Raw genomic sequence first — 23106 nt, 5'->3', positions numbered from 1 at the left:
ACAACAGTGTGGCTTCATAGTAAAAGAGTGCGGGTACTAGAATGGCCTGCCTGCAGTCCAGACCTGTTGCCCATTGAAAATGTGTGGCACATTATGAATCGCAAAATACCACAATGGAGACCCCGGACTGTTGAACAACTGAAGTCATACATTAAGCAAGAATGGGAAAGAATTCCACCTACAAAGCTTCAATAGTTAGTGTCCTCAGTTCTCAAACACTTATTGAGTGTTGTTAGAAGGAAAGGTGATGTAACACAGTGGTAAACATACCATTGTCTCAGCTTTTTTTGAAACACGCTGCAGGCATTCATTTCAAAATGAGCAAATATTTGCACAAAAACAAAGTCTATCAGTTTGAAAATTACATATCTTGTCCTTGTGGTCTATTCAAATAAAGATGGGTTGAAGAGGATTTGTAAATCATTGTATTCTGTTTATATTTCCATTTTACACAACATCCCAACTTCATTTGAATTGGGGTTGTATAATTTTTTAAAAGATAACATTGCGTGGAGTGAGATATGCATTTTAACCTCTCATTTAAGTGTTGTTTGGTGTCACAATTTTGGCTCCCAGGCTTCCCTAAAAGCTTGAGTTCTTTAAGTTTCATTATGTTTTTATAGCTGCTCTTTTAAGTGTGCCCACAGCAGCTCATTGTAATCCTGACATCTACTAGTGAAATAATTTGTAGCAGAGCACACTAATATTCAAACTCGTTTGTTTTGGCTTCTGTAGCAAGTGATATTATAGTTATTTGACTTGTTATATAGAACAACTCAAGATCATATAACAGTTTAATAAACTGCTTTCTTTTTTCTTTATCTGTTGTGCCTGGATTGTGCAATATTGTATCATGCAAGACAAAATTTAGACTCTATTCATAGAAAGTATAGTGGGTAAAATAAGTTTTGAACACATCACCATTTTTCTGAGTAAATATATTTCTAAAGGTGCTATAGACATGACATTTTCACCACATGTCGGTAACAACCCAACTAATCCACGCATACAAAAGAAACCAAAACAAATAAGTACAGAAATTATTTGTAACAAAATGTAATGGAAAATGTATTGAACATGCTTATTGACATTTATTTAATACTTTGTACAAAAGCCTTTGTTGGTAATGACAGCTTCAGGACACTTCCTGTATGGAAACACTAGTCGCATGCATTGCTCAGGTGTGATCTTAATTGGGCCATTCCTCCACACAAACAGTTTTCAAATCTTGAAAGTTCTGTGGACCTCTTCTGTGAACTTTGATCTTTAGTTCTTTCCATAGATTTTTCTATTGGATTCAAGTCAGGTGACTGGCTGGCCATTCTAGCAGCTTTATGTTCATTAATTCTATGTTTAAGAAACATAATGGAAATGAGGGGCCTATAATGTCTACCTTTCTCAAATCTCTTTTGTACAAAGTGTCATAAATATAAAGAGTGGCAGATAGGACTCAACAGAATAATATAAATGTAGCATGAAATTAACAAGTATGATTATTTGAAACAGCGTGATTCTCACTGGACGAGCAGCTCGACAGGGGAAAGGGTTAATAAAGATGTGGTCAAATCATTTTTATCCACTAAATATTACAGCAAAGTAGTTTCAAGTTTTAGTAGCATGAAGAATGACTCAAACTTTAGAGTCCAAACTGGTGTTGAACTCGTGCTGAACAAGTGACCCCACAATAAGTAAAGGTCAAATGTATGCAGAAGAATGAAGTGCGTGGAGGGGGAGGTGATGGTCTAGTGGTTGAGGTGTTGGGCTTGAGTCCAGAAGATCATGGGTTCAAATCCCCGCTTGACTGGGGCAAGGCCTTTAAGCCCCTATTGCTCCCGGTGTGTAGTGAGCACCTTGTATGGCAGCACCCTGACATCAGGGTGAATGAGGCATAATTGTAAAGCGCTTTGAGCGTCTGATGCAGATGGAAAAGCACTATATAAAATGCAGTCCATTTACCATTCTCTGAAACCAATTGAGAGTTTCCTTGGCTGTGTGTTTGGATCATCAATAACTATTTACTCACTAGATGGAGGGCTGCGACGAGCCGCTGATTTGCTGGCTGTTGCCAGAGCGGCGCCATCTTGATTAGTGTCTAATAACCAGACATACAGTGGGGTACAAAAGTATTTAGTCAGTCCCTGATTGTGCAAGTTCTCCTACTTAGAAAGATGAGAGAGGTCTGTCAATGAGAGAGGTCTGTCATTTTCATCATAGGTACACTTCAACTGTGATAGACAAAATGAGGGGAAAAAAAAATCCAGAATATCACATTGTAGGATTTTTAAAAAATTTAATTGTAAACCATGCTGGAAAATAAGTATTTGGTCACTAACAAAAGTTCAGCTCAATACTTTAACATAATCTTTGTTGGCAATGACAGAGGTCAAATGTTTCCTGTAAGTCTTCACCAGGTTTGCGCACACTGTAGCTGGTATTTTGGCCCATTCCTCCATGCAGATATCCTCTAGAGCAGTGATGTTTTGGGGCTGTCGCTGGGCAACATGGACTTTTAACTCCCTCCACAGATTTTCTATGGGGGTGATGTCTGGAAACTGGCCTGGCCACTCCAGGACCTTGAAATGCATTTTACGGAGCCACTCCTTCGTTGCCTGAGTGGTGTGTTTGGGATCATTGTCATGCTGGAAGACCCAGCCACGTTGCATCTTAAATGCTCTCACTGATGGAAGGAGGTTTTGGCTTAAAATGTCACGATACATGGCCCCATTCATTCTTCCCTTAACACGGATCAGTCGTCCTGTCCCCTTTGCAGAAAAACAGCCCCAAAACATGATGTTACCACCCTCATGCTTCACAGTAGATATGGTGTTCTTGGAATGGAACTCAGCATTCTTCTTCCTCCAAACATGACAAGTTGAGTTTTTACCTAAATGTTCTATTTTGATTTCATCTGATCACATGATATTCTCCCAATCCTCTTCTGGTTCATCCATATGCTTTCTGGCAAACTTCAGACGAGCCTGGACATGTACTGGCTTAAGCAGGGGGACATGCCTGGCAATGCAGGATTTGAGTCCCTCTCTGCATAGTGTGTAGCCTTTGTTACTTTGGTCCCAGCTCTCTGCAGGTCATTCATCAGGTCCCTCTGTGTAGTTCTGGGATATTTGCTCACCGTTGTCATGATCATTTTGACCCCACGGGATGAGATCTTGAGTGGAGCCCCAGATTGAGGGAGATTATCAGTGGTCTTGTATGTCTTCCATTTTCTTACAATTGCTCCCACAGTTGATTTATTCACACCAACCTGCTTGAGTATTGTAGACTCACTCTTCCCAGCCTGGTGCATGTCTATGTTCTTCCTGGTGTCCTTCGACAGCTCTTTGGTCTTGGCCATGGTTGAGTTTGGCGTCTGACTGTTTGAGGCTGTGGATAGGTGTCTTTTATACAGATAATGCGTTCCAACAGATGCCATTAATACAGGTAACAGGTGGAGGACAGAAGAGCTTCTTAAAGAAGAAGTTACAGGTCTGTGCGAGCCAGAAATCTTGCTTGTTTGTGGGTGACCAAATACTTATTTTCCACCATAATTTACAAATAAATTCTTTAAAAATCCTACAATGTGATTTCCTGGATTTTTTTTTTTTTTTTCTCATTTTGTCTCTCATAGATGAAGTGTACCTATGTTGAAAATTACAGACCTCTCTCATCTTTCTAAGTAGGAGAACTTGCACAATCAGGGACTGACTAAATACTTTTTTACCCCACTGTAAACAGAAATCACTGTGGACATGATCAGTGTTTTCACCATAAATTTCCTTTTTCCATGCTATTACTGTGCTGTTGCATTTATTCAAACTCAGTCCCACATTCATACAGCCAATATTTGTCAAAACAAATACAGAAGAGGATGAGACTTGAATGAATTTGTTAGTCCCAGACAGAAAAGAATACCATCAGTTTGTGAAACACATTGTCTGCCATGATACGAGACACTACTCCGATCCTTAATTAATTTAAAGTTAAAGATGGGAAATAGTCAAGGGTGAAAGTAAGAGCTTTGTGCGCTTGCATTATATTAAAGATACTAATATTAAAGTCTGCTCTTAACTCACCTGTGGCGCCGCTTTTACGCAGAGCTTCTCCTCAAAAACTTCAAATAAAATGAAACAGCCACGCCAGCCAGGGTGAAAGTAAGATTGTTCAATAATTTCTGGATCAAGTTGAAATAAATCTGAAAACACTTTACTGGAATATTCAGCATATCACAGAGAAATTAATCTTATTCATGTATATTCTTATATTAGCAGAATATACTCTGTCAAAGGGACTGTCGTGACCCACCAAATTGAGAGAAAAAGCATTTCCATTTTATGAATTTGCTCTTACAGAATCACATGATAGAAAACCTGAAGTGAAGAAAAAAACCAGAGGCTAATTAAAAAGGGATAAAGTGAGACTTCTAATTGAATCTCTAAATGAATGGTGAGATATTTATCACAACAAAGCATTCGGGCAGTAAAACTGAAGTCACTACTTTACAGAATACATATCGATACAACAAAATAAATCATATTGTAACTTTTATTCAGCAGTTTGTCATTTCCCCCACGTCATTAATATTACATATAATACACACTTATGAAAGCTCACGCCACAATTTATTATTTATTTTTTACTTATTTAACCTTTATTTAACCAGCTGATAATCCTTTGTCAGTTTTTCGCAGCACCTGAACGCTGCACAAAACAGCATTTTCAGATCACCTTAATCTAAGTTTAAGTTATTGGTTGAAATAAAAGGATTAAATGGAACAGTTTCGACTGTGTTGAATGTTTGGTCTCTAAAGTAAAGGTCAAACAAGGTTGAAGTCCATTGAATTCAATGACAGGTGGTATATGTTATCCTGTAACGTGATAACTAACCATGACAGATGGTGCAAACTATTCCTTATTAGAACCCTATCAACCCAAACAATAATTTGCATTTTTTTTTTTTTTTTTTTTTTTTTTACTGAAATTGGAGCAACTTTAACTTTTGATCCCTGTACAAACTGAAACTGACCTTTTGTCACCCTTTTTGCTGTTTTTACCCCATAACTCCAGAACATTCCATCACAGATAGTCCAAACTATACCTTTTTGGCATCGTTATGATCAGATGATCATGATTGGAGCATTTTTGCATTTTGACCTCTGTGTAATTCTTCAATGACCCCTAGGTGGCTACAGCTACCACCCTGTGATGGTTATGGTACATTTTTGTTTAGGCCATGGTACACTGAGGCTGGATTCTAAGTGTCGTTTGGTCACCTTCAATGGTACCGAAAACCTGCTTGGCCCATGGACTACATCCTTCTGTAACCAATGCCATCAGCCTGTTTTTGCAACAAAAAGGTTGCGAAGATCTTGAGAGAGCTCCTTGCTCTCATCCATCATGAGATGTTTCTCGTGTGACGCCTTGGTAATGAGACACCTTTTTTACGCCATCAGCTGGGACTGAACCAGTTGATATTAATTTGCACTGACAAGGGGCAGGATTGCTTTCTAATCCTGATTTTAGCTGTTGTCTTGGCTTTCCATGCTTTTTTGTACCTCCCTTTCTTCAGGTGTTCAGTACTTTTTTCCCTGTGTCATTTCACATTGTTACATATAACTTAATTATTTTGGAAATATATTGACGGAGAAAAATGTGACGCGTACAATACCGATTTTACCCGCTGTAAAATATTAACAAAAGTAATGTTGGGTACCCGTAACAATTTCAAGGTATTGGTATCTGTTTGAAAGTGATAGGAATTCCACCCTAGCTTTGACATGTGTTGGTGCTTTGCATGCAGATCTGTTTCCTCACCAGTAAAACTTTCACTTATCCACCACACGCTGATTACCCTCCATTTAAAAGGCAATGTGAAGTGGGGACATGACCCAAATGCACTTGCTTATTTAGCTTTAGATAATACGTTGTAGAGTATCACGATTGTGCCATATGGAATGCTTTCAAATGCCCTTCATTTCAGGTTATATTTTTTTATTATTACTAGTGCTAGTGAAAAGCTGCTGTCATCATTTATTTAACAAATACAGACTGTGATTAGGCCATTATTTAATAGAAGCGTGGGATGAAAGCATACAGGGTTTCTTGCTCATGTTTAATAGATAGTCCTGGCCTGTTTTTGTTCCATTTTTATTGCACATGTCTGTTGTCTCAAATCATCTGCCTTGGTCTATGTAATCTATTTTAGTCAGTTTGTCTTTTCTTTATGACATCGTCTGTCTGATTCCCGGCCTGCTTTTAAGAACAACTGTCCTTGTTTGTTTGTTTATTGACTAGTATTTCGGGAGACGGACTGATGGATGGTGAAGTTAAATGCATTTCTCTGGCTCCATACTTACCTCAAATTAAAACTGGGATGACAGACATGGCAGCAAAAGGAAATCACCACACTCACTGATATGTGGGGGCTGTCAGAGGAAACTGATGGTGACGCTAAACAGCAGTGCAGCACAAACAGCAAGGAGATCTGCCGGAGAGGTCAAGTCACTGATGCAGTCAAATAGAACGGGAAAATAAACAGGGATCAGGGTTGAGGTTTTTTCACTTGTTCGCTTGGCCAGGTGGGTCAGACATCTACTTGCCTAAATAAATTTATACTTGCCCAAATATAATTTTTTTTTTTCCCCTTAACATTTACCAAACAACAAAGATTTAATTTAACTGGTTCAAAAAGTTGCCATATATTGCCATTCCAAACCTTTATGGGTCTTTCAGATTGAACGCGTTATTGACTTCAATTAACGCATCCGGTTGCGTCAGATGCTTTGGGGGCGTTGAACATGGCGGGGTGGAGGGGGGCAGAGAGTCCAAGTCACATTTTGGCTTTTCCCACAAATCGAAAAAGCTAAGCGATTGCCATCTTGGATTTGCGTCTGTAGAACCACAAAAAAGCTTAAATAGCAGTAGAATGAATCTCTCATCATCCTGCCGAGGGTTTTTTCAGCTACTTTTCAGAGTGACGCTGAGCTGAGGGAGGACTGATGACTTGGTGGGGTATCGATTGAACTGCGACAGCGTACAGAGCTGCACGGAGGAGCCGGAGTTCAGGCCTCATTCCGGGGCAGAGCAAGACATGCAGCCGCAATGATGGAGCAGACCGATTCTATCCGAAATTCCTCACTTTGGATATATACAAACACCCAGTTTGTCCAACCGAGCTTAGTTATGCAGCTTCGTCTGAGGTGAGCATAATTTAAAAATAAAATGTGATGTTATCGCACTGCTGAAGTTTAATGCTTGGCTAACTTAGCTTAGCCTTTTAGCACAGTTGAGCTGAACGCCTTAATTTGTAAATAGTGAGTCTGTTTTCATTTTTACCAAATAAAGCTACTACTCTTTTTTGTTACTTCTGACACCACAAAAAACTCAGGCGTTGTTTTTTTTTTTTTTTTTTTTTTTACTGTTTAGTGTGTCTTTATATTTTAAGAATTTTTTTTTTTGTCCCACAATCAGGAACATTTGCTGTGCAACAAACCTAAATTCAGATGCAGTTCAAAAACTTCCAGTGATGAGCTGAACACCTTGAAGTCCAGTCGGACGAAAACGTCTCTGCTCTTCAAGACGGGAGAAGAGCAGTGATGAAAGTTTTCCGGGAATTGCCAGAAATCAGGGTTTTTAGTCACGTGGTTAACGTTTCCAGGTTATTTTTGACAACTTATGTCAGAGTTCATCCGTTCAGTACACTTCAGTTCCACGTCCAAACAGTTGGTGGCGGTAATGTACCATGTTGGTTTGCAAGCTGCCAATAATTTCCAAAGAAGAATAAGGGTTCATTTGTTTTGGGTTTGTTTATTAAGTCATATTTTTGGAGATTGAGCTGTTGTTTTCCTAACGGTTTACTTTGTTGTTGACATTGAAAGTCATGAACATTAAGTGGAGCTAACGGATAAGCCTTCAGCTGCTAAAAATTCTAACGGCATTAGCATTCAAACAAGAGTTTAACTCTCAAAATGCGAGTCAAAACCACCAGATTAATGAGTTTGAGCAACTGACAAATTTGTCTGAGGTGAGTGAGTGAAAATAATACGTGACATGAGTGCTCTGCTGAAGTTTATCAGCTAAATTAGCTTTTAGCTGCAGGATGAATCAATCACTGAGCTGTGCACTGAGCATGTTTGACCTGTTTTTATTGTTACTGCCGTAACTACAAGAAAAGTCTCAACTTTAAGTAACAGATTTTTTTTATTTAGTTTTTAACCATCAAGTAATCAAAGAAAATAGCACAGTTCTGTTTCATATTTCTATATATTTCTTGTCCCACATCAAAAACATACATTTGCTGGATGAATGAATGACTCTACCATTACTACATGTACACATTACTTTTCGTGCTATTTTATTTGTCCAAAATAAAGTTTTCTAATGTTATAAAAGTTTTTTAGCTTCAAAATGCTACAGCTTCAACAACTTGGGACTCTGGCAAGGGCGGTCGCATTCCTCCTCTCTTCCTTTTCTATTCTTTATTTCTGCTCTGGCCTTCAAAGTCCCAGCTTCACCAGACTGTGAATTCTTCACATTAAGATTTGAATTTACCATGGAATTGATCAGCTGGTCTCTCAACACTATTGACACCATTTTTTTCGACAAGGAAATCAGGGCTGGGGGACCCTGCATGCTCTGATGGAACCTACCCAGCAGGCTATGTTCTCGACGCCTGGGAGAAATGGAACGTGGCGTGCTTTCTTCCACTCTCTGTGGAAGACGTTAAGGATTTATTTCTATTCGCTTTTACGGTGAGATGTTTCGCGCTGATTGGTTTGTGCACTGCCCCAACCTACAGGAATAATAGCAAGATGACTGCTACCAAAATCTCATCCCCTGATCTGTCTGTCATGATTGAGTTGGGCAATACAGCAGTCTCAGACTATGTTAACTCTTGAACTCAAACACAAAATGGATACCATCTTGGAGCATATCACTGCATTGCAAAGGAATGTGCTGCTGAGGACCGGAGAATATTCTTCATAAATTTGAACTCTAGACGGTCAGAGGTGCAGTAAATGGAATTCTGTATCTCTCTGCCTAACATCAACATGGCAGCCTTATCAGCTCCTGAAGGTCAAATGCCGTGCTCTTCCCCAGAAGGATCTGTGGCCTTGGTGAAGGAATTACCGTATTTTCCACACCATAAGGCGCACCTAAAAGCCTTAAATTTTCACAAAAATTGGCCATGCGCCCTATAATCCGGTGCGCCTTATGTGCGCACTGAATTCCAAAATCTGTAAAAACGACCGACGTTGTCTTTGACCGTCGGAATATCGGACCATTTCCCGCTGACACAAGGACGTAATACGTAAAGTACGTACGCTAGCAGCGTAGAGTACGTACCCTGGCAGCGATAAATCAATCAGAGAACATTACGTAATACGTAAAGTACGTACGCTGCCAGCGATAAACCAATCAGAAGAGTCCGTGAGCCCGTGGTACGTACACTTACCTCCGCCACTCCTCCGGTAGTTACCGTATACTGCAGGTATCCTGCAAAACATTTGTTTGTCTAAGGACCCCCAAAAATGGCACCAGCGAAGAGACATGCTTACGAGGCACAATTCAAACTGCAGGCTATCAGTTACGTGGTTGTTCATGGGAACAGAGCAGCTGCGAGAGGAAACAAGAAAATGAACTGCTCCAAGTTAAAAAGACCAGAGTTTCTGCAGAAACAAAGCGAGGTGGCCACAGCTAGAAGACCAGCTGTTCAATTCAGACACAGAAGATGAGGACTTCGATGGATTTGTGACAGAACCATAATAAAAAATAATGTGAGTACCATATTGTTAAATACCGGTAGTTCAAAGTTGTTAAAAAGTTCAAATAAACTCACCGTTTTGCTTCAGTGACCTTTTTTTTTGTAGACTATATGTTTTAGCATGTGCCTTTTGTAAGGGTTAAGTACCTGCTAATTGATGCTGCGCCTTATAATCCGGTGCGCCTTTTGTAAGGTTAAGTACCAGCTAATTGAGGGCGCGCCTTATAATCTGGTGCGCCTTATGGTGCAGAAAATACGGTAGGCTCCCCCTTCTTATTCCCCCCCCCAGCCTGCTGCTGCCTAGCAACATCAGACTTTACGCACACACGGACAGAAACTGACACAAACATCACTCATCTGCACACGGCGCACGTCTCCCTCGCTCCATCCCTGTTACCCCCTTGTCTCTCCACTCTCCTCACCCTGGCTTCCTCCCTGCCACCCTGTAGGCAGCATGGTTTTTACTGCTGCAGCCTTCAACTCCCCAAGCTGGGTGGTGCAGGCCCTCCTGCTGCAGCCTTCGCCCACTTTGCCTCAATTCGGATGACGGACTGCTTCAAGTTTACTGCACATAAACAATGTCAAATGTATATGTGTTGTCTATAATTCCGATGTGTGCCATTATTACGTTCAACTAGTAATAATTCTGGATTAATTGCTGTATTTTGTCTGAGGTCATTGGAGTGTAAACATAATTTTGTTGTTGTTGCACTCGTGTAATGACAATGACAATAAATCTCATTTCCTCTCTTAAATGTACAGTAATAAGATATTAATGTTGAAGTAAAAACACATTTGTGAGGATTTTAAGGTGACCAAGAATTTGAAAACAGAGATAATCAGTAGCTCCAAAGCTCCTGCCAAAACTAGGAAATGTCAGAACTGAGTAAAGGTTGAACAAGGTAATGCATTAATGTGCAATTAATACGCCTGTTGTTCCATTTTGATACTCAGAATTATTATTTTTGAGGTCTTTGAATTGTCGTTTCTTTTATGCTGTAGTTTTCTGAACCACAATGTATGTTTTTTTTTTTTTTTTTTTCTGATTAAGGCTGGGTAGCACGATATAAGTTGTGTGAAAAGACTGGGGTGGAAAAACAGACCTGAAAAATGCACCAGAATGCATCTGAGATCTCATCTGAGATTTTCTGGGGGAGAACCCCCAGCCCCCTGCCAGGGGCTTCGGGCCTTTGGCCCTTGCCAAAAATTTTCAGTTTTTTTTTTTTTTTTTTTTTTTTTTTTCCTCCTGGACCACTTTCATCAGTTTTTTTCAAATGTCTTCAAAAACTCCACCAGAGGTCAAAACCTGCAGAAGAGACCTTGATCTGGTTCCGTGTCCCGAGGGTCTAGCAAACCAACACGTGCTTTTACACTTCTAAATAAAACAAAGGCTCTTTAAACAGCAACTATTTTATTATTTTTTTAAAAAGCTGTTTCTTATTTTAACATTAATCAGTGAATCACTAAACATGTTCTTGAAGTCAAAGTTCAGTCAAAAGATATAACAAGTAGAAGCCCTGCCCCTATTGTGCACAATTTTAAACATTAACAGTCACTAGGCAAATTCATATTTTAGAAATGACTGTGTCCTGATCACAACACTAAAGGCAATCACATATTCAGACGTAATTGGTTGAAATGCATATAATAATCTACCAGACTGAAAAATGTACACATTAATTTCCATGCTGTTTTATTTGTCTAAAAATAAATGTCCAAGGTTTCTTATGTTAATCAAGTAATCACCTCATCTGAAACAACAGGCATGTATGGTTTTAATTTGCAGATGAAGAAAGGTTTCTAAAAAATCTTTTATTTTTTACTTTAATTACAACTGTCCTAATGTAAAAAACTTTTCTTTTTACAGTAATCGGAAATAAATTTTTTGAGGTAAAAAACATTTGCAAGGATTTTCTTCAGTGTTTTGGCCTGATGCGTTGTTTCTTTTGGACAGTGCGAAGCTACGTCACTTTGACTGTGGCAGCTTGATGACAAGTGGCAATGCACGCTCGTGGCGAAGCATCGCTTTAGCTTGCCTTTTGACACGAAGCATCTCATTGAAAATAATGCCTTTTAGAGCAAAGCGTCTAACACCCTCAATGCTTGCAGTGTGAAAGACCCTTAACTGCATTGTAAAATTATGTAGTGCCTCTGCTGGAAAGCCAGACTTAGTGGTGACATTTCATCACCAGCAACAGGCTGTATTCCCAAAAATACTTGCAGGCTGGTGTTAATGACTAATGGTAGCTGACAGGTGGTAACAGGTCCGTGTTACTGCCCACTCCTGTGTGTGTGTGTATAGCACTAGTGGACAGATCCTCCAGCATTGGGAACACATATTAAGCCCTGCAGTGTGTCTTGACGCATGCTCATCACTCCATACACTTTTTGTGTGGGCGCATGAAGCGGTTACATCCTGTGGTTGACTTATTTATTTATTTTAACACTCTGCAATTGCTCTGCATGCACATGCAGTGTTGGGCAGCTAGTTACAAAAGCCCCATTGTGTAGGTGCCTATGAGCACCGATCCTGCCTGCAAAGGTTTTGGTAGCTAAAACAGACTGTGTGTTTGTGTGGGTGTGTAGCAGTGATGGTGGGGGTGGCAGTGTGGCAGAGCATTGGTTATGATACTGAATGGAGTCCAGTGTGGTGGCTGGACCTTAACACCAAGCAGTCATCAAAATGGTCTCTGCTCTTGTTGCCACGCTTTCTCTTTTTCCTCATTGCTGGTGAGCTTGTAAAGACTTATTGGATATTTAATTTAGAAATATATGTTCTTTGATAAATATCGTTCTACTTAACATGTAGAAGCTGAAAATACTGACAGGATTTTGCATTTGTTTAATTAGAGGTGTAGTTCCTGATGTGTATTTTTTTCGGCTGTTGAACCAGAACAGGTTTTGTGTGTGCTGTAATTTAAATAATAATGACAGTAATAAAACTCAGTGCTTTTAGGGTGTCTTGTGTGGTGGCAGACTCACAATCTTAGATCATTGCTACTTTTTGTGCATTTGTCGTTGCATTATAAGTGTTGAGTACCGTGCACGTGTCTCTAAAGTGTTTAAACTGCTTAAGCTTCAGTGGTTTAATGTATCCGGATTTTAACTTTAGGCATGAAGTGCATTACTGGGCTTCTTCAACATTTTGCTCAGTTCACATCGTTGTTACTTTCTCTGTGTTGTCATGTCTCTGTTAATGGTGAAGTCATGAAATGTCTGTGTCTGAATTGGCATAGATATTTCTGCAGAAAAATTATTTTAACTTCATATACAGTAAAGAGAACACATTTTTGAGGCTATTTTGCATTTTCCAGTGTTTTGATGTGATGGTCAGGAATGAACGAGTGAACACATGATAATACAAAGTGTATTTTCAGGCTGATTTTTGCACAGAATGTCATGTTGCAGATTTATGCACATTGCTGAATGGAAGAGGGAGTGAAAAATTGTAGCGGTATGAATGCTCAAGATGAACAGCATAGTGGCAGGGGCAGGTGTGCAATTTAGAGGGCATGATAGCTTTGGGCAAAATACTGTGATACACTTATTACAGGGTATTTTACACCTACACAGAATTATGAGTTTGTCTGTTCGTCTCCATGTCTTCACATGTCCACAGTTTGTAACTCTAGTAATTTAATCCATCAGTTTCATCAATATTTTACATAGATAATTATAAAGATTAATGACTAAGATAAGAACTAGATGTTTTTGTGCTACATCTCTTCGGGGGATCTTTTGGTACTGCTGAAATGTCAAACAAGGGGAATTTAAATGAGCAATATCCTTTACATTGGAAGTGGATGTCAGCTACATCATTTTGGATATGTGGTTCTGGCATGATCTAGCACATGGGTGCATCAGCTTTGAGAACCCCAACAGCAGGATAAAGCCAAGAGGATTCTCACATTTTACTTTTCTGTAGCAGCCAGATGGTTACTTTGGAGAGGTGGGGCTGGATCAGTTGTCTGCATGGGTGGTTGTCGTCCAGGACCAGGGCGGTTCTGTGTTGTGGTCGATGGTGATGCACGGTGCTACTCATGGTCCCAGACCTTGATCGCTAGTGTCAGCCAGCTACTTACACATTCACTGGAAGTAAAGCCAATCTGACCAGAATGTCCATTGAATTGTTAGCCTTCATTAAATTAAAAACTGCAAATGCACTCACTGTACATTGTACAGAAACAATTTTGTTAAGCACGATTGTTGACCTCTGTGGCTTTTACTTTCAACTGTAATCATAATAGTGAGTCTCAGAAAGAGGGGTGGGGGGAACAAACACTGAACTGGATTATTTTCACTCGGAAGCTCCTGACTGAATTTTTGATAACGTTCATTTCAAAATCACCAGCACAAGCCTAGCGGAGGAGCTAAATCGGTTCTTTGCTAGGTTTGAAGTTAGTGAGGAAGAGAGTGTCCCATGCTGCACCCGCTGACAGTCTGGCCCTCACTGTGAGCACGGAAGGGCTCAGGGGTGCTCCGGTGTGTGAACCCGTCGAAGGCTGCTGGTCCCGATGGTTTCCAGGGGAGGGTATTGGGGGGCTGTGCAGACCAGCTGCCATAGGTTTTTACTACCATTTTTAATCTCTCGCTGGCTGCCTGCACAGTCACGAGCTGCCTAAAATCTGCCACTATCATGCTCATCCCCAAGAGATAGTCTGTCAGCAGTCTGAATGATTACAGACCTGTGGCTCTCACTTCAACTGTGATGAAGTGCTTTGAGAGGCTGGTGCTGAGACAAATAAAATCCTTACTGCCTCCCAGCCTTGATCAGCACCACTTTGCATACAGAGCCAACAGGTCCACATGTGACGCCATCAACACAGCCCTCCACACAGTGTGTCAACATCTTGAACAGTCTGGCAATTATGCAAGGATGTTGTTCATGGACTTCAGTTCTGCTTTTAACACACTTGTTCCAAGCAGATTGGTGTGCAGTCTGGGTATTGGCGAGCACATCTGCAGATGGATCAGAGACTTTCTCACCAACCGTCTGCACTCAGTCAGGATGGGGTCCTACCACTCCTCAGTGCTGACAGTGAGCACTGGGGCCCATCAGGGCTGTGTGCTCAGCCCCATGCTGTACACTTTGTACACCCATGACTGTGCACCAGTCCACAGCAGCAACATCTTTGTCAAATTTGCGAATGACAGTACTGTGGTTGGGCTGATTCAGAGCAACGATGAGATGGCCTACAGAGAGGAGGTCCTGAACCTCACTACTTGGTGCTCCCTAAATAACCTGGCACTTAACTCCTCAAAGACAAAGGAGTTGGTGCTAGATTCAGGTGGAAGATGGAGGACCCCCCCCCCTTCTCATTCAGGGAGACACCGTAGAGAGGGTCAGTGACTTCAAGTTCCTGGGAACATACAGTTCACAAGACCTGACATGGGGCACCAACATCAATGCCCTTGTGAAAAAGGCACAACAGCATCTGTACTTTTTAAGGTCACTGAGGAAGGTCTACCTGTCCCAGGAACTGCTGCTGTCCTATAGGTGTTCTGTAGAGAGTGTCCTCACCAACAACATCTTGGTGTGGTACAGGAGCTGCTCTCAGGCTGACAAGAAGGCTCTGGAGAGAGTCAGGAAGTCAGCACAGAACATCATAGGAGCGCAGCTGTCCTCTCTGTCAGACATCTATAACACCAGATGTCTGCGTAGGGCCAGAAGCATCAGCTTCAGTGGTTCACACCCTGGGCACAGCCTGTTCTCACTGCTGCCCTCAGGAAAGAGGTACCGGTCCATCAAGGCCCACACATCCAGACTCACAAACATGTTTTACCCAAGCGCAATACGGGTATTGAAAGCAGATAAGCCTATGTGCATTCAATACACATGGTTGGCTGACATATACATCTACTGGCTCCTTTGTAAATACATATATATATACGAGGTCTGTTAGAAAAGTATCCGTCCTTTTTACTTTTTTCAAAAACCTGATGGATTTGAATCACGTGTGCTTGCATGAGCCAACCTTAAACCTTCGTGCGCATGTGTGATTTTTTTTTTTTTTTTTTTTTTTTCATGCCTGTCGGTTGCGTCATTTGCTTGTAAGCAGCCTTTGTGTGAGGATGGGTGGAGTCTCTCGTCGTTTTTTTCTTTGCAAGAAAATAGTGGAACGACTGGAGCAGTACGACTGCATCAAATTTTCCCAGAAACTGGGCGACAGCCAGGTGGAAACCATTCGGATTATTCAGACGGCTTTTGGTGACGATGCTATGGGCATCACACAGATTAAGGAGCGGTACAACCGGTTTAAAGATGTCCACACAATGGTGGAGAGCGCGCCACGCTCCGGTTGGCCATCAACATGCTGAAATGACCGGATCATTTCCAAAGTGAACGCTATGATGATGTGGGACCGTCGTGTGACTATCCGAGAAATTGTGGAAGAGGTGGACACCAGCACTTTTTCGGTACATTCCACTGTGACAGAAGATTTTGCCATGAAAAGAGTTGCAGCAAAATTTATCGGCATGAAGCTGATGGCGGAGCAAAAGTGCCTCCGTGATGAAGCCTCACAGGACATGTGACATGCCCAACTCATCCACAATTTCTCGGATAGTCACACGACGGTCCCACATCATCACAGCGTTCACTTTGGAAATGATCTGAATCTGTGTGATGCCCATAGCATCGTCACCAAAAGCCGTCTGAATAATCCGAATGGTTTCCACCTGGCTGTCGCCCAGTTTCTGGGAAATTTTGATGCAGTTGCGCTGCTCCAGTCGTTCCACCATTTCTTTGCAAAGAAAAAAACAAGAGACTCCACCCATCCTCACACAAAGGCTGCTTACAAGCAAATGACGCAACCGACAGGCGTGAAAAAAATCACGCATGCTCACGAAGGTTCAAGGTTGGCTCATGCAAGCACACGTGATTCAAATCCATCAGGTTTTTGGAAAAAATAAAAAGGTCGGATACTTTTCTAACAGACCTCGTATTCTTATTTCTTTACTTTTTACACCTTTGTACTACGGGAGTTGTCTTTTAATTTTGTTGTACCTTGTGTATAATGACAATAGAAGTATTCTAGTCTAAAATAATGCAGCATTGAATGTGGCAAAGAGATGTGGATAATGTGATTATTATTGGAGTCTTACCCCCGTGCCTCTTCACAAACACATTTTTCAGATTAGGTGGCTTTCCTTCTCTGAGCTGTAGTCACATTTGTTTAAAATAACCAGAATATCTCCTCACTCCTTTAGCTGTGATGCACAAGTCTCACTAAGCCTTGTGGAATGATGTCAGGTGTCTGTGACAGGACATGTTTCCGGTTTAGGAACACTGGCTTTTTCATGTCATTGTATACCATGAAACTGCCTCGTACACACTACAATGCATCCAGAAAGTATTCACAGTGACAGCTCTTCACTTTTCCCAGATTTTGTTGTTACAGCTTGATTCCAAAATGGAGTAAATAAATTTTTTTCCCCTCAAAATTTGACTCTCAGCACCCCATAATGGCAACATGAAAAAAAGTTTTTTTTTTTAAATTTTTTGGAAAATTTATTAATAATAATAATAATAATAATAATAATAATAATAAAACAACTAAGAAATCACATGTACATAAGTATTCACACCCTTTGCTCAGTACTTTGTTGATGCACCTTTGGTAGCAATTACAGCCTCAAGTCTTCTTGAATATGATGCCACAAGCTTGGTGCACCTATCTTTGGGCAGTTTTGCCCATTCCTCTTTGCAGCACCTCTCAAGCTCCATCAGGTTGGATGGAGAGTGTCGGTGCACAGCCATTTTCAGATCTCTCCAAAGATGTTCAGTTGGATTCAGGTCTGGGCTCTGGCTGGGCCACTCAAGGACATTCACAGAGCTGTCCTGAAGCCACTCCTTTGATATCATTTCTCTGTACTTAAGGTCATTGTCCTGCTGAAAGATGAACCATCCCCCGAGTTTGAGGTCAAGAGCACTCTGTAGCAGGTTTTCATCCAGGATGTCTCTGTAAATTGCTGCATGCATCTTCCCCTCAATCCTGACTAGTCTCCCAGTTCCCGCTGCTGAAAAACATCCCCACAGTATGATGCTGCTACCACCATGCTTCACTGTAGGGATGGTGCCTGGTTTCCTCCAAACATGACGCCTGGCATTTACTCCAAAGCATTCAATCTTTGTCACATCAGACCGGAGAATTTTATTTCTCATGGCCTTTCAGGTGTGTTTTGGTAAACTCCAGGTGGGCTGTCATATGCCTTTTTACTAAGGAGTGGCTTCTGTCTGGCCACTCTACCAAACAGACCTGATTGCTCAGTTTAGACCAGCAACCAGCTCTAGGTAGAGTCCTGGTGGATCTGAACTTCCTACATTTATGGATAATGGAGGCCACTGTGCTTATTGGGATGTTCAAAGCAGCAGAAATATTTCTATACCCTTCCCCATTTGTGCCTTGAGACAATCCTGTCTCAAAGGTTTACAGGCAATTCCTTTGACTTCATTCTTGGTTTGTGCTCTGACATGCACTATCAACTGTGGGACCTTATATGTAGACAGGTGTCTTCCAAATCATGTCCAATCAACTTAATTTACCCCAAGTGGACTCCAATTAAGCTGTTGAAACATCTCAATGGAGACGGGATGCATCTGAGCTCAGTTTTGAGTTTTTTACAACCCTAATTCCAATCCCAAAATTTCTTGCAATTGAACACTGAGAAACATTGTTCTTAAACTGTTGGACTATTTTTTTTTTTTTCCGCGCAGTTGTTCTCAAGTAGTGATCCATCTTTGCTTGTGAACGACTGAGCCTTTTGGGGATGCTCCTTTTATACCCAATCATGACACTCACAATTAGTGTCCTCAGTTCCCAAACACTTATTGAGTGTTGTTAGAAGGAAAGGTGATGTAACACAGTGGTAAACATACCCCTGTCCCAGATTTTTTGAAACGTGTTGCAGGCATCCATTTCAAAATGAGCAAATATTTGCACAAAAACAATAAAGTTTATCAGTTTGAACATTATATATCTTGTCTTCGTGGTGTATTTAATTGAATATAGGTTGAAGAGGATTTGCAAATCATTGTATTCCCTTTTTATTTACATTTTACACAATGTCCCAACTTCACTGGAATTGGGGTTGTATTTTTAATTTGCAAAAATCTCAAAACTTTTTTCACATTGTCATTATGGGGTATTGCTTGTAGAAATTTGAGCGAAAATGCATTGCATCCATTTTGGAATAAGACTGTAACATAAAAAATGTGGAAAAAGTGCAGCGCTGTGAATACTTTCTGGATGCACCGTACATGTTCACTCAGTCAGTTGATGATTTAATTCTGAATGTTGTGAAAATGATTGACTGTCAGCTTTTTATACATCATAATCAGGATCGGGTTTTTATTGCATGTGAGATGTTTAGTTTGTATTTAGGAATCAACACTATAGTTGTCACATGCACACATGGGTCACACTTTCTTTTTTTTTTTTGAAGAGTTGGCTCTTTTTAAATGGATCTACTAGTTTCCACAACACTCATGCTCCCATTGGACCCTTTCCCTCAGGGTTCATAGTTCACTGGTGTCCAGGCAACATAGTGGAAGCAGCGAGGGTTTTGGGAGTACAGAGCTGTTGACATGGAGATGAGTTTGATTCACTGCGTCACCATAGATTTGTTTCTTAGAATAGCTGGCTGTGAATCCGGGTGGATTTAAAATCATTATATTACTTTAATTTATTCGACCCTCTGTTTTCCACAGTGAACCTGATCCCCACTAGTCCCATGTTGGAGCAACATCACTTCCAGACCATAAATTTTGGCGGCGTTGGGGCAAGTCCGGGGAAGAGCAGAAAAAGAGTGTTCCCAGTGCCTGACACCCAGGACCTCAATCCAGTAGCTGAGGCTTATGGCTACTGTAACACACCAAATCGTACAGAGCAGGCCTGGGAGGGTGAGACCTGAGGACTAACACACACCACACTCAAAAAAAAAAACAAAAAAAACAATTGGAATAAAGCCTGCGTATGTAGTTAAATGTATCATTGTGATACATTCCTCTTGGGCAAGATGGTCAGAGTGGACTCTCTATAAAGATTGCTCCTCATCACAATGAATGTGAACAGTTTGATTTTTCTTTTCTCACCCCTGTGTTTTTTAATCTTGTCTCACTTGTGTCTGACTACTGACTAACCAGCACTCTGGTACTTCTTTATTGTTATAATTTTTTCTAGTGTGAGTGCACAAACCTCACATCATCACAGCCACTGTTACAATCAAAGGGGATCTCCTGCTGCTAGAATCATCCAGTTTGACGAATAAACACTTAAAATAGCAATCATGTCAGATTAAATGTGTCAGGACTCGAGGGATATGCTAATTATGAATCTGTCATTTCCAGCAGATCACACCATCCATAACACTGCAGCACTCACAGTTGAAGGAGAAAAACAGCACCAAAGACTATTTTATTATTATTATTATTATTATTATTACCTTTGGCTATGTTTTTCCTCAGACTGAGTCAATTTAAAATTATTCTTTGGATTTTGCATTTTAGTCTCAAATAGGCATGTGAATCTCATCTCTGACTATTCGATACACATCTCGATACACTACCAGCGATACGATACATGACAATACTGACGTTATGATGCGATTCGATTCACCCCTGTTCCCGATGCGATACGATTTCATAAGTATTTGATGGCGATTCAATTCCTCACAATGCGATATGATGCAGTTTGGTGAGATACAATGCAATTCATCATGATGCAAAGAAATCATAGCAAAAATTCAAATAGAAAATAAGAAGCTGCAATTCAGTATGGTACTATGGTATTCTTCTTCTTTTTCTGATTCTACTAGAGGCAGAGGATTTGTTTTACTCCTTATAGGCAGCAAATTTTCCAGATTCAACATTAAGCAGCAGGAAAACTTGAAGGAGCAGGAATTGGTTCATTCATATTTGGAACCCTTTTCATCACAGTCATAACTTGTACAGTAAACAGTAAGACATCACTCTGTGAGTCACTCACTGACTGAGTACGGCCTTGGCAAAAGTTATTTCAGATACTTTTCTCACCTGAGTTCGGCAGACCAGCAGCGGCCACGGCTTTCTCTACAAATGAGCTGCATCTTGTCAAATTTCCCATCTTTTTTAAAAAAAAGCCGAAATATCTCCAAACGCCTGATTTAAATGTTTTAGGTGCATAAAAAAATCTCCAACTGCTTGCACTTTTGTTGCGGGCCTCCATTTTGAAATAGAGGTCTTGCGGTAGAAATGTGCTTTCAGGCTTCCATCGATGCAGTGATGGTGCATTCAGTGTGCCTCGGAAAAAATCAATGCAAGCACGTAACGCACGATTCAACACGATTTCCGCAGTCAATTGAATCGATGCATGCTGAATGAATCAATACACTCCCATCACGCACGTTTGTATCTAGATACTGATTTGTATCGATTAATCTCTACATGCCTAGTCTCAAAACAAAGCCATGCATTCTTAATCATTTAGACTGAACAAAAGCTGCTCTGTCATTTTGGGCAGCATCTTCCTACTTGTCTGGAAACACAATCTAAGCTGTGCCAGGTAACGTGCAGGATCAGTTGGCATCAGCAACATCTTCCCAGTTCAGTCTCAGATGTAGCACACACTTCAGCACTTACTCTTTTAGAAATCCCACAAATGAATAAAGGAATACTGAGATGGTAGCTAACTACAGTGTAAATTTTCTATTGGACAACCCAGACATGAAAATTCAGTAAGGTATATCTTATATACTATATTCCAGTTCTAAGGTGGAACTATGCCAGTATACAAAGGTATATCTAAAAAAAAAGAGTAAAATAGGAGAGTACAAAAAAGTAGAGTAGAGCCACTTAGGTGCCTAGTCTTGAGAACCAGGGATGGTAGGTTAAAAAACTCTTTTATCCCATGGGAACTCTCCCTACCCACCCAAGCAGCTCAAGAAAAAGGTATATATAATAAGTAATAAGACATAAGACGGATAAGACATCACAGGAGAAGATTGTTATCAAACACAAAGGAACCAACTATTTTGTAAGCTACGATGAACGTTGCTAAGGCCAGCTAGATAAGCTAACATTAGCTGTTAGGTATAACTATTGTACCCCACTCCTACAATATTTACTTAAATATAATATTAAAAGGGGGGGAACAAGAAAAAGTAAAGCGTGTAGAAATGTATATATGGAGACATAAGTCCATATATTTGCAGAGAAGAGAGAAAAACAGCGGGCGTATTAATCACCAAACCTGCAGCTGCTAGCGTTACAAATCTTGTTGTTTCTTCTTCTGCTATATTTTTAAAAACAGTATTCAGTAGCTTTGCCCTCATGTGGGAACACATGTAATTACAGCTGATCATCCCAGTAACCACTTAAAGCATTAAACATTAAACTAGCATATATATAGTATATATATATATATATATATATACACACGAGGTCTGTCAGTAAATATAGGTCCTTTTTATTTTTCAAACATTAATATGTTTTTACGTCAGACATGCTTGACCCTCGTGCGCATGCGTTAGTTTTTCACGCTGTCGGTGACGTCATTCGCCTGTGAGCACTCCTTGTGGGAGGAGTCGTCCAGCCCCTCGTCGGAATTCCTTTGTCTGAGAAGTTGCTGAGAGACTGGCGCTTTGTTTGATCAAAATTTTTTTCTAAACCTGTGAGGCACATCGAAGTGGACACGGTTTGAAAAATTAAGCTGGTTTTCGGTGAAAATTTTAACGGCTGAGAGATTTTGAGGTGATACTGTCGCTTTAAGGACTTGCCACCGAGCGGGACGTTGCGCAGCGCTCCCAGGTGCCGTCGTCAGCCTGTTTCAAGCTGAAAACCTCCACATTTCAGGCTCTATTGATCCAGGACGTCGTGAGAGAACAGAGAAAGTTTCAGAAGAAGTCGGTTTCAGCATTTTATCCGGATATTACACTGTTAAAGGAGATTTTTTTTAATGAAAGACGGCGGACGGGTCCGCGCATCGGGACGCAGCCGGCGCGGGTGTGGCGGCACAGGAAAAACACCTCCGTGTTGATAAACATTTGTAAAATCCAGGCGGCTTTTGATGGCTTTCAGTAGAGTGAGTATATGAGAAATTATTTAACAGCTGGGCATGTTCCAACTTGTCCTTAAGGCTTCCAACAGAGGTGTTTTTCCTGTGGTGGAGCGTCGTGGCGGCTGCGAGCCGACGCTGCAATCCGTCCGCATGTCTTTGATTAAAAAAATCTCCTTTAACAGTGGAATATCTGGATAAAATGCTGAAACCGACTTCTTCTGAAACTTCTGTTCTCACACGACATCCTGGATCAATAGAGCCTGAAATGTAGAGGTTTTCAGCTTGAAACAGGCTGACAACAGCGCCTGGAGCGCT

The 23106-nt window shown here is 40.8% G+C and overlaps 1 protein-coding gene across 2 annotated transcripts in view; it reads left to right on the top strand.

The window, feature by feature from the left end:
• The window catches only part of pxylp1 (2-phosphoxylose phosphatase 1), a 118488-nt gene that overhangs the window by 53154 nt on the left and 42228 nt on the right, over positions 1-23106 (top strand). The window contains exons 1-2 of one of the 2 annotated variants that reach the window (XM_034167834.1): positions 12327-12487; positions 19467-19658. In XM_034167834.1, the coding sequence (XP_034023725.1) occupies positions 12349-12487; positions 19467-19658 (331 nt within the window). In that variant the 5' untranslated portion in view covers positions 12327-12348. Of the gene's footprint in view, positions 1-12326; positions 12488-19466; positions 19659-23106 lie in introns of those variants that run through there. The other variant, XM_034167835.1, reaches the window with a different exon arrangement.

The sequence above is a fragment of the Thalassophryne amazonica genome, chromosome 4 (genome assembly GCF_902500255.1).
Source record: "Thalassophryne amazonica chromosome 4, fThaAma1.1, whole genome shotgun sequence".
NCBI lineage: Eukaryota > Metazoa > Chordata > Actinopteri > Batrachoidiformes > Batrachoididae > Thalassophryne > Thalassophryne amazonica.
Note: the sequence above shows the minus strand (reverse complement) of the source record. Positions and strands in the feature narration are given on the sequence as shown.